Genomic DNA, 12,255 nt, shown 5'->3' with positions numbered 1-12,255 from the left:
GGTTCAATTCAGATCCTGTAACTATTTCTAAAAGCTCTGCTGAAGAAGAGGCTATGTCCTGTTCTGTTTACCATTGTATCCTCAGTATCTCAGAATGCCTGACACAGTGTAGGCATTTAATACATGCCTCTAGAATAAAATTTGATAAACCCCAGGCCAGCTGTCAGTATTCTAACAGACTAATTCTAAAATACTGAGGTAATTTAAAGTTTTTTTTAATCTAGCAAAATTGGTATCTTAATAATGTAAGAATTACAATACCAGGATATACTTTGTCGAGCAGCTTACGATAGTTACATTCTGATCTGATAAATCTTTACTTGTGTGGAAAAATAACCCTTTTTTGAGTTATTTAGCAGTCTGAATTTTCTAAAATTGATGTACCCCAAGCAAATTCATGCAGTGTATGTGAACATTCTAATCACTCTGACAGTCATACTGCAGACAAGGTACATTGGGAAAACAAAACAAAACAAGGTACATACGGGCACACTGAAGCATAGTCACTGTTTGTAAAAAGCACTGTTAGAATAAACAATAGCAAAACATTGGTGAAGCCAAAACCAGCCTTTAGTCTTATACCTAAACCGAATCTTTAGAACTTGAGTAAATTCCAGGATGTATTATTTTCAAGTCTTGTTGCTCAGTACAGTCATAGCAACAAAAGAAGCAAAAAAGATTTCTGTTGGGTCTAATAGAATTATAAAAATACATTTAACATGTTGTTGTGTCTTCTTTACTTGGACAAAACCAGGAAAAGACTTATTTATTTTTTGTATTCTAACTACAGTGAATTTAAACCTGCCATTGTATGCAATGTCTACTAAGAACCTTAGAACTGCACACAGTGTTAATTTGCATCTGAAGAAATTGTTCTAGGAACACATAAGGACATTTATTCTACATAAAACATCATAATAAGATACTCCTATCAACCCAGCTAAGAAAGTTATCACATCTCCTAAAAGATTCCTAAAAATTATTTAAGTACAAAGACAATGCCAAGATTCGTATTTTAGCTTTATTTTCATGAAAACTGAAACCTAGACAATGTATATGAATACCTTGCGCACTGGCTTGAAGACGTCAATAATTTCCCCATTAGAAAAGTTCATCACAAATCCTTGTACAGGTTGTTGGTTCCCATAGTAAGGCTTTCCATTCACTGCAAATAGCAAGCCTGCAACAAGATATCCAGTTAACCTTTCTTTAAAATATGGATAAGATTAGACTTCAAATATATGCATGTACATTACACAAACAAACAATAAATGTATGGTCAAACTGGTCCCTAAAATTGGCAACAAAAGTGAAAAATAATAAAATACTTAGCAAATATCTCCTCCTGAGTAACCAGATGTGAGGCAAACAGGTTAGAGGACTAGCCTTCTTATATAATAGGAAAATCAGGAACTGGAATGTCTGCTCTGCTTAGAAAGCCAGTAGAAATTAGGAATACATATATATTGATATACAGATACACAGAGATACAGAAATAAATATCACAGCCATCCTAAATAGGTCCTGGGCAAAGTCAGGTTATTTAGGTCAACAATTTTGGGATGACCAGACCTTTTAAAAAATATGGAATATTTTTCATAGCTACATGGAGAATCAGAGAGAAATATGAGAGAAAGTGAAGTTACAGTACAAGTAGAATAATCATGTGATTTTAAACAACTGCAATCTGAAAATGTGAGATTTGTATTTCAGATCATCAAAGATATATATTTTCCCTAATTGAAAAAAAAAATAGACCACTTTTTACATTAATTCCGTGAACACCACTTGTAGTAAAATTATATTTCTTAGTATAGTACTGTTTATCCAGAATAATGGAAATGGTGATGTTTTGGTTAAATAAGTAATTTAGATGATTGAACATTGTATTTTCAAAGAATTAAAATATATGTAACAGCAGACCACTGTTGAAGATATTTTCATCTTTCTTTAAGTATTATAGAGTTTTAAAACTTATACTACAAAAAAATCAACACTTTAAGCATTAATTACTATTGTGCAATATTTTAAGAGAGAACTGCCTTTTGCTTAGATTCTTTTTTTAACCAGATTTCTTCTCATATTCTCTCCTGATATTTTTCTTGTTATATTTTGATTTCTTTTTTCACTATGAACTTGATCACCTCTTTATTAAGTGAATGCTCCTGACAAATTTTTCATTAAATATGAGGTAAAAGCAACCTGAGAATTTCTCTTTCGTTGATATTTATGAGAATCTCTTATTACTTATTCCTTGGGAAAGCCAAAATTGCTCCCTATTCAGTCACTTGAGTTCCTTTATTCCATGTCCTAAAAAAACTGGGTGCTGCTTGGGAAGACAGTACACATATTCAACTTTAATATACTTAAGAAACATAAATATTATAGTGATGATTATATATATATATAGTCAATGCTACTTTAATACAGATGTAAATATATTTAATAAAATATATTGAACTCTTTAATTGTGAATTTTAAAAAATTCCTCCTGTTGGGCCGAGCCCGTGGCGCACTCGGGAGAGTGCGGCGCTGGGAGCGCTGCGACGCTCCCGCCGTGGGTTCGGATCCTATATAGGAATGGCCAGTGCACTCACTGGCTGAGTGCCCGTCACGAAAAAGACCGAAAAAAAAAAAAAAAATTCCTCCTGTTATTGATTTCTAGTTTCATTCCATTAGGGTCTGTAATAGACTATAATGAATAATAATGCACAATATACTTCTAAATTGCTAGAAGAGTATATTTTACATGTTTTCACCACAAAAAAATGATAGGTATGAGAGGTGACAGATTTGTTAATTAGCCTAATTTTGCCATTCCACATTGTAAACATATATCAAAATATCACATTGTACCCCATAAAAATAGAAGCTTATGTCAATTAAAAATAAAATTAAAAAATATATTGCAAAATTTGTATATAAATTTTAGAAACTAAATACATTTTCAGTTATTCAGTATTCATTATTTAAAGAAATCTTATGCTAGGTTACTTTGTAATATGAATTATGTGTATAAGTTGGGGTAATTTTTCAGATTTTCTTAAAGTCAAAAAAATACACTTTTTTGAACATGAGAAAAAAAATCAAGATTTTATTGGTTATTTCTCCTGGTATTTGGACATAAGACTCACTTATTTTACATATTTGTTTTTTAAAAAAATTGGCCACTACTTTTTTAAAAAATGTGAAACAGAAGTATTTTGAATACTGATTTTATGAGAAATATACCATCTATTGATGAGTGAAGATATAACATCAGTCATTTAATAACTAGACCAGATGATCATAATTAAGGAAAAATGAAAAGTAATGTTTGGTAACATTTTTTAACCCATTATGAAGAGTTGTTAAATCCTTTGAGTTCATCACTTTTCTGTACAAGGAACAGTGGCACTTGAATCGAAAATGATTTACGACATACTAACTGTTTAAAGATACTCTAAGATCGGATATATAATTCATCTTCAACTCCTTAATAAAAAAAAAATTACAGAAAGAGCACATTAAGTTAAGACAATTTTTAAGGATAGAGTATAGAGTATGACAAAACACAAAAAATTAAGATAAAATACCTGGTATATATGAAATTGCAAATATATTTCTTCCAAATGATTCATGCTTAATCTCTCTCACAAATTCTTTGGTGTCAGTTTTAAAACACTGGATCCGACCATTTTCTCTGTCTGCCACACACAATTGGTCTAAATGAGGCATAAGGGCCAAGCTGTGAGGAACACTGAATTGGCCTGGTTTAGGATTGCTCCCTGAAGACTCTACGGAACAAAGAAAAGCCTCAGATATGCAATTTATAAAATCACCCGAAGTCTGACTCTACAGTTGTGTAAGTTTCCAAATTCATGACAATAAATCATTAAATACCTGGAACCAGGGGAAAGATTAGATAAAGCAGTTTATAAATGTGTTCCATAATATCTCTTACCCATAAACACATTAAAGATTTTCTCTCTATTTTGACAAAGTTTTTTTGGTGGAAGCATTCTTTTTCCCTTAAAAGATGTGTGTGTGTGCCTGTGTATTTTGTGTGTGTGTATATGACTAAGCCAACTGGATGCATACAGTGGCCCTGTTTTCTTCACTGCATGGGACAATTACATCTTAAAGAATGTGAGGAGTGGCCAATCTCTTGTTCCTAGTGATACTGGCTAAGAATCACCATTAGAAATCAAGAGTCTTATTGGGTACCTTCTCCCCACTGTGTGATGAACTTTCCACTTGGTGAAAACTGCATAATCCGACTGTTGCAGTAACCATCTGATATATAGACGGCGCCAGTGCCTGGATCCACAGCTACATCAGTGGGTTGACAGAAGTGATTCTGGTCACTGCCCGGTTGCATACTCCTTCCCAGGATTAATAGAGGGTCTCCTTTGCTGTTTGGATCCAGCTTGAACACCTTTTAAAAAAGAACAAAAGCCTTACCTACTTTTCCTGGTAATTATTGACACGCACCATCTAACTAAGGCCACTTCTACAAGTGGTTGGAGCGTAAGCTCCCAGAGACTTACTTAAAAGAATATACTTTTTAGAACTGGATGGGACCCTAGAAATCATCTGCTCTGATTCTTTTCATTTGATAAATGAGGCCTATAGAGATTAAGTGATTTGCTCAAAGTCACCCGTTAATTAGTGGTAAATGGAGGCTAGTACATGGATATCATGTTCCACTCACCTGCACACTTATTTTTTCTTTCCTTAGCTAATACTATCATGCTCTCTAAATAATATATGAGCAATAAATATTTACTTTTTCTCCCCTCCAGTTTTCCTAGTTCTTTGTCACTATTCATAAAAAGGGTATTGATCTTGACAAGCTTATAGTTTGTATGAAAGATATTATGACTACTTCGTGACTGAAACATAATTTCTTTAAAAAAGAACAAAAATTTGAATATACATAAATATGTATTTAAGAGAGACTTTGCCTCAATTTATAGAAGATTAAGGTAGCTTAGGCAAGAAAACATAAAACTAGTGATAAAATAGAAATAAGACCTAGGGATAGAAGAAATAGAAGCAAATGTAGAAAGCCAAGAAGGAGATTGGGAGGACCCATATAGTTGACAGTGAAGGTTTACATCTGGCCCTAAGCCTCCTGTCAGCCCAAGGGAGAAGAGTGACTTGATAATTTACATATTAGCCTTTCCTAACAATGAGTTTTAAAAGAAAAATTTCAGATGTGGATTGTCATGGACTGAATGTTTGTGCCTCCCATCCCCCACTTCATATGTTGAAATCCTGTCCCCCAGTGTGATGGTATTAGGAAGTGAGGCCTTTGGGAGGTGATTAGGTCATAAGCCTGCTGTCATTCTCTCTTTCCAAGATGTAAGGATACAAGGAAAAGTCAGCAGTCTGCAAGCCACAAGAGAGTCCTCACCAGAACCCGACAATGCTGGCACCCTGATCTTGGACTTCCAGTTTCTAGAACTGTAAAAAATTAATTTCTGTTGTTTATAAGCCACCCAGTCTATGGTAGTTTGTTATGGCAGCCAAATTAATATATGGCTGTTCCATTTTCTTGTTATAAACTTACTGGGTCACAGAAAACAGACCCATATAACTCCAGAGCACTTTAATTTTTTTATTAATTTTTAATTAATTTCTATTTGAATACTGCCAAATGGCCGGCATCACCCTGATACTAAATCCAGACAAAGATACAACAAGAAAAGAATACTATAGACCAGCATTTTTGGTGAACATAGATGCAAAAATCCTCAATAAAATATTAGCAAATAGAATACAGCAACACATCAAAAAAATTAATACACCATGATCAAGTGGGATTCATCCCAAGGATGGAAGGATGGTTCAACACACACATGTCAACAAATGTGATATACCACAAAATGAAGGACAAAAATCATATGATTATCACAATAGATGCAGAAAAATTACTTGACAAAATTCAACATCACTTCATGATAAAGACTCTTGACAAATTAAGTATAGAAGAAAAATATCTCAACACAATAAAAGCCATATATGACAAACCTACTGCCAATATCATCCTGAAGAGGGAAAAGCTGAAAGTTTTTCTATTAAGAACAGAAACAAGACAAGGATGTCTACTCTTACCACTCCTATTTAACATAGTATTGGAAGCAGTAGCCAGAGCAATCAGGCAAGAGAGAGAAATAAAGGACATCCAGATTCGAAAAGATGAAGTCAAACTGTCTCTGTTTGCAGATGATATTATCCTATATATAGAAAAACCTAAAGACCCTACCAAAAAACCTCTTAGAGTTGATAAACAATTTCAGTAAAGTTGCAGGATACAAAATCAACAAGCAAAAATCAGTAGTTTTTATACACCAACAATGAACTAGCAGAGAAAGAAATCAAGAAAGCTACTCCATTTACAATAGTCACCAAAAAAATAAAATACCTAGGAATCAATTTAATCGAGGAGATGAAAGACTTCTACAATGAGATCACTGCTGAATGAAATTAAAGATGCCACAAAATAATGGAAAGACACTCTATGCCGTTGGATTGGAAGAATTAACATTGTGAAAATGTCCATACTATCCAAAGTGATCTACAGATTCAATGTAATTCCCATCAAAATACCAATAACATTCTTCACAGAAACAGAAAAAACAATCCTAGCATTCATATGGAACAACAAAAGACCCCGAATAGTCAAAGCAATCCCGAACAACACACACAAAAAATAAAGCCAGAGGCATCACACTACCCAACTTCAAATTATAGTACAAAGCTTTATAACCAAAACAGCATGGTACTGGCATAAAAACAGACACTTGGTCCAGTGGAACAGAAAAGAGAACCCAGAGATCAACCCACATACTTTGCAAAGGCACCAAGAACATATTATTGGGGAAAAGACTGCCTCTTCGATAAATGGTGCTGGAAAAACTGGACCACCATATGTGGAAGATGAAACTAGACCAGTACCTCTGGCCATATAGCAAAATCAACTCAAAATGGACTAGACTTAAATATAAGACCTGAAAGTATAAAACTACTAAAATAAAACATAGGGGTAACACTTTAGGAAATAAGACTGAGCAAAGACTTTATGAATATGACCTCCAAAGCACAGGCAACAGAAAGAAATATAAACAAATAGGATCATATCAAACTAAAATCTTTCTGTAAGCAAAAGAAACAATTAACAGAACAAAAAGACAAGGTACATAGTGGGAGAAAATATTTGCAAACTATGCATTTAACGAAGGATTAACATCCAGAATATAGAAGGAACTTAAACAGCTTAACAGTAAAAAAAATAAAGAAAAAAGAAAAAACAATTAAAAATTGGACAAAGGAGCTTAATAGGCATTTCTCAAAGGATGATATATGAATGGCCAACAGACACATGAAAAAATGCTCAACATCACTCAACATCAAGGAAATACAAATCAAAACCACACTGAAATATCATCTCACCCCAGTTAGACTGGCTATTATAAAAAAGACAGAGAATAACAAGTGCTGGTGAGGATGCAGAGAAATGGGAACCCTTCTACACTGTTGGTGAGACTGTAAATTGGTATAGCCATTATGGGAAATGGTATAGAAGTTCCTCAAATATAACTACAGATAGAATTACCATACTATCCCAACAATCCTACTGCTGGGTATATACCCAAAGGAATGGAAATTATCATGTGGAAGACATACCTGCACTCCCACGTCTATTGGAACTCTACTTAAAATAGCCAAGGGTTGGAACCAACCTAAATGTCCATAGTCAGATGACTGGATAAAGAAAATATGGTATATTTACACAATGGAATACTACTCAGCCATAAAAAAAAAAAAAAGAAATTATGCCATTTGCAGCAATGGATGAATTTAGAGAAAATTATGTAAAGTGAAATAAACCAGGCACATAAAGAGGAATACTGCATGTCCTCACTCATAAATGGCAGCTAAAAAATAAGCAAATAACAAAAGAATGAGAGAAAGATACAACAATCACAATAATGCATTGAACTTTCAAAAAGAGTTAAGAGAACTGAGGTTACCAGAGGTGGGAAAGGGGGAGGTGGATGGGGAGTAAGGGAGGAATTGGTAAAGGGCCACAAAAAACGATTATACTGCATCATGTTGAATGTACTAATTTTCCTGATATGAGTATCACATATTGCACATAGGTATTGATATTCAACTCTGCACCCCACAGATATGTGCAATCAACTATGTTACAATATAAATAAATAAATAAATAAATAAATTAATTAATTAATTAACTAATTTTTTTAAATAAATGACTACCACCAAATGGAATCTTACCTGGTGGAGAGCCACATCTGTGACCCAATAATTTCCATCTTTATCTACACTCAAGCCATGTGGCAAGTAAAACCTGCAAAATAAAAATAATTTTACTTATTTATTTATTATTAATTTATTTATTTGGTCCCAAAACATATGAGAAGAATTTTTTTGTAATACATACAGACACATAAAGGCAATATAAATTTATAAAGGTATACTTGTATTATTATAAAACAGACCAAAATGAATTGATAAATAAAAATACCTGTTATAGTAGAGACCTATGTTTTTAATCATATCAAAATTTATAAATTAAGCCTACAAATAAGTTACAAATATTTATTATAAAATATAGCATATTAGAGTAAACAACACAAATCAATTTAAAAATAGGTTCTAAGATCATAAATATTAACATCTCAGAAATACATATGAAACAAATTGTCTAGAGAAATAGAAATGAATTTACATAATTTAAATAGTTAAAATATACTTCAAGGTAATGTTGTGTTGTATTAATTTAAATATTAAATATATGACTCGAAAGCTTTAGGAGCACCTGCTAAAGGCAGTAAAACCCAAGGAAAACAACTTTCAGCAAACATGGGCTGTGAACATCTAAGTAAAGTGGAGTGGGAGCTGGACAATCACTAGAGAAGGTTAATTTATTTAGCAAATCAATCTGGACAATGGGGTAAGAATTGTAAGCTAATGTGGACAGGAGCCCATAGCCATTCGGAACTTGGATAGAATTAACAACACTCTATATTAAGGTGGTTTTGGTCAAATGACATCTGACAATTCACGCTGTATGTGCCAGCTTCTAGCCTTGGTGTGGTGTTGGCTCCACAGATTTTTTTTTTTTCCCCATGAGCCAAGACTGTAACACTCCGATCTTGATTAATTAACTGAACTAGATTCCTGTTTTGGTGACTGAATGTCAGGGTTATGATCTGCCTTCAACACAGACACCTCACTCATGGCCAAGGTGACTTAGCAGCAGTTGCTCTGCCTTCCCTCATAATTCCTTTTGGAATGAGGATGCTTCTGATTAATGGGTAGACCATGGAAGAGACAGGTTCAAACACAGAGTGGTGAAGCTGGTATTAGAATTTGGCCCCTGATGCACCATCTGAGAATCCTATAAAAAAAAAAAATCTAAGCCTCATTATTACCATCTCCACAAGAAGCTGCATTCAGAACAGTGGCTCCCCCTGTTTAAAAGAAGCTGGCCTTCCTTGTGCCTAAGCAGATGGAGTAGGGTATAATTCCTGAAGCTGCCAGGTTACAATGCTTGAGGAGATGTTGTAAACAGGTGCCCCTTTCTTTCAATGACCATGAGTATCAGCCAGCTTTTTTTGGCTGCTAAATGCCATCTAGAAATAAGACCAAATAATGAGCAGCTTTCATAGCCAAATTACATATAAATGCTAAGGAAAGCTACAGATGACATTTGTTTAGTCTTCACTTTGAGATGGGAAGAGAGAGGCTTCCTTCTTAATGTTGATTACTTGATGAGTTTGGTTATGTAACTCTTCTGCTGAAGAATTTTTTAAATTAAATTTTTAAAATTAAATTCTAGCTGACCAGCAACTCAGTTTATTACCTATGTATATCAGTGGCTCTCTCAAGCTTGACTAAATGTTAGAATCACCTGGGGAGTTTTAACAGTATTAGTCCCAACCCAGACTAAATCAGAATCTAATTTTTTTTAATTGTGAATTTTCAAATTATAATTGTATATGTTATGGGGTACAGTGTGATGTTAGAGATATACATATATATACAATGCAGTGATTAAATCAAGCAATTAGCATAACCATCACCTCAAATACTTTTCATTTTTTATGGTGAGAACATTTGAATTCACCCTTAGTAATTTTGAAATGGGCAAGGACCTGAATAGACATTTCTGAAAAGAAGACATACAAATGGCCAATAGACAAATGAATCTCAGGTGTTTCTAATATTCAGTCAAGGTTCAGAACCACCTATTTAGAAAATGGAAGATGGTGGTACAACACACTCTTTTAAGACCCAGTGATACACTTTATATCCAATATATGTAGCATTAATAACAGCATAAGTCATTTAACTCACAGATTTTTTCCACTGGATTGGAGTACAGCAGCATTATTTGGATCTATAACAAGAATAGTGTCTTCTTCAATTGGTCCGAGTCCTCTTTGCTGATAAATAAACTTGCTGTCAAAAGAGCTAAACAAAATGCAGTAGACAGAAAAATAAACCCATCAGAAATTCCAATGAACTTGAAAAATGCAGACCACCCACTTGAGATTCTAAATACAGAATCAAAAGAAGAGCTCAGTGTATCTGACTTCACTCTTTGTCCTCCAGGTTTCAGCCCCTTGGATCACAATAGATACCATCAGCCTGTAGAACCCTGCTCCTCAGTGTGGTTGGTGGTGCAGCAGCACTGGCGTTGCTGGGAAACTCACTCTCAGACCCACCTGGCCTGAATCTGCACTTTCACAAGACCCGCTGGCTGGTTCACACACATATTAGGATTTGAAAGATACTAATCTCGAACTGTTAATGCAACTACAATTTTTAAAAAGCTCTTCAAAATATTATAATTCAGTAGATATTTCCTTTCGAATTACAAAAGTATAACATTTCAACTTTCTCAGTAATGGTAATAATAATGGAAGAGCAGTGATCAAAAATATGTTTGTTATTGTATTTGCCATAGGTACAACATGCAAACACATAAGGATACAGAACAGAATGTTAAAAATATTTCAAAAATGCAAAACAGAATTTATTCTTGAAACAAAAATATGCTTAGAGATATAAAACTGTCCTATAATAGTTTTTCTATAAGTACAAAGTGGACAACTATGCAATAATTTAAAAACAAATAAGTAGGACAATTTCTGCTTTTTAACTAAGCACCTTCCTTCATATATATTATTATATTTTTTAAAACATATATTTCTATCTAAATTGTTAGTAATATCTTTCCTTAAATTGACAATTATCACAGACATTGCACTTGTTTCAATTCCTGTTTGGGAAATTATATGGATAAATGACAAAGATAAAGTCTTTTGATCTAAACTTAGGTAGTAAAGAAGTAAATGTATGAAGCATCAACAGACCAACTTATATTTTCAAAAACAAAGAACTAAACAGCACATAGTTGAGCCATGTACATGTGTATGTAAGTATGTATAAATATATATATATATTTTTCTGCTAGAGTTATATTTTTCTGCTAGAGGAAGTCAATGGATGATCAATTAATATTTCTGTAAATTAGAATTTCCTTTATAGCATCAGACAAGGCTGTGAAAAAATTATTAATATTTTGTCGTTCAACTGTATTAGCAAACGAAGAATCTGAATAACGCAAAATATTTATTGAGATATATTTGCAATTTTGGAAGGTGACAGACTACTCAAATCTGTCATGCATCCATTGATTAGTTGGTTGATATTTTTCTGGAACTTATGTAGAAGCCCAATAGGAGAACAAAAATTTTTAAATTACATTTTCTTGCCATTAAAAATATACATCACACAATTATCTGAGCTTCTTGACTGTTACAGTCTTTTGGGCATATTTTTCCTGAAAGATAACAATAAGTCCTTGAAGTAGTTCTTATTAATGATGTATTCAATTGAACACAAAATATTGATTCAGCTTTGTCAACCTAAAACTTAAATAACACTGTTTACATATGTTATTATGTGCAGTTAAAACCACACAGTGGTATCTAGAAAAAAGTACATAAATTTATGAAATGGAAGTGGTATCACTGAGAGATTTTATAAGATATTCATAGAATCATTATTAAATTAAAGTGTAAAATTATACTAGACAAAAACCAATGTGAGGATATTCAAGGTATTATTAAATTATAGGAGACCAGTAAAGGAAAAACATGAAGTCACCTTTCTTGCTACTATGAAACACCTAAGGGTTTATTACTCTATTTGTAAAACGATTTTCAATATGAA

The 12,255-nt window shown here is 33.2% G+C and overlaps 1 protein-coding gene across 13 annotated transcripts in view; it reads right to left on the bottom strand.

The window, feature by feature from the left end:
• Positions 1-12,255, bottom strand: part of PAM (peptidylglycine alpha-amidating monooxygenase) — a 282,338-nt gene that overhangs the window by 15,898 nt on the left and 254,185 nt on the right. For all 13 annotated transcript variants that reach the window (XM_063087956.1, XM_063087955.1, XM_063087961.1 and 10 more), the window contains 5 exons: positions 10,372-10,488; positions 8,287-8,359; positions 4,207-4,417; positions 3,576-3,776; positions 1,065-1,180 (listed from right to left, as the gene is read on the bottom strand). In XM_063087956.1, the coding sequence (XP_062944026.1) occupies positions 1,065-1,180; positions 3,576-3,776; positions 4,207-4,417; positions 8,287-8,359; positions 10,372-10,488 (718 nt within the window). The remainder of the gene's footprint in view (positions 1-1,064; positions 1,181-3,575; positions 3,777-4,206; positions 4,418-8,286; positions 8,360-10,371; positions 10,489-12,255) is intronic.

Source organism: Cynocephalus volans, chromosome 2 (genome assembly GCF_027409185.1).
Source record: "Cynocephalus volans isolate mCynVol1 chromosome 2, mCynVol1.pri, whole genome shotgun sequence".
Lineage (NCBI taxonomy): Eukaryota > Metazoa > Chordata > Mammalia > Dermoptera > Cynocephalidae > Cynocephalus > Cynocephalus volans.
This window is presented reverse-complemented; position numbering and strand designations above follow the sequence as displayed.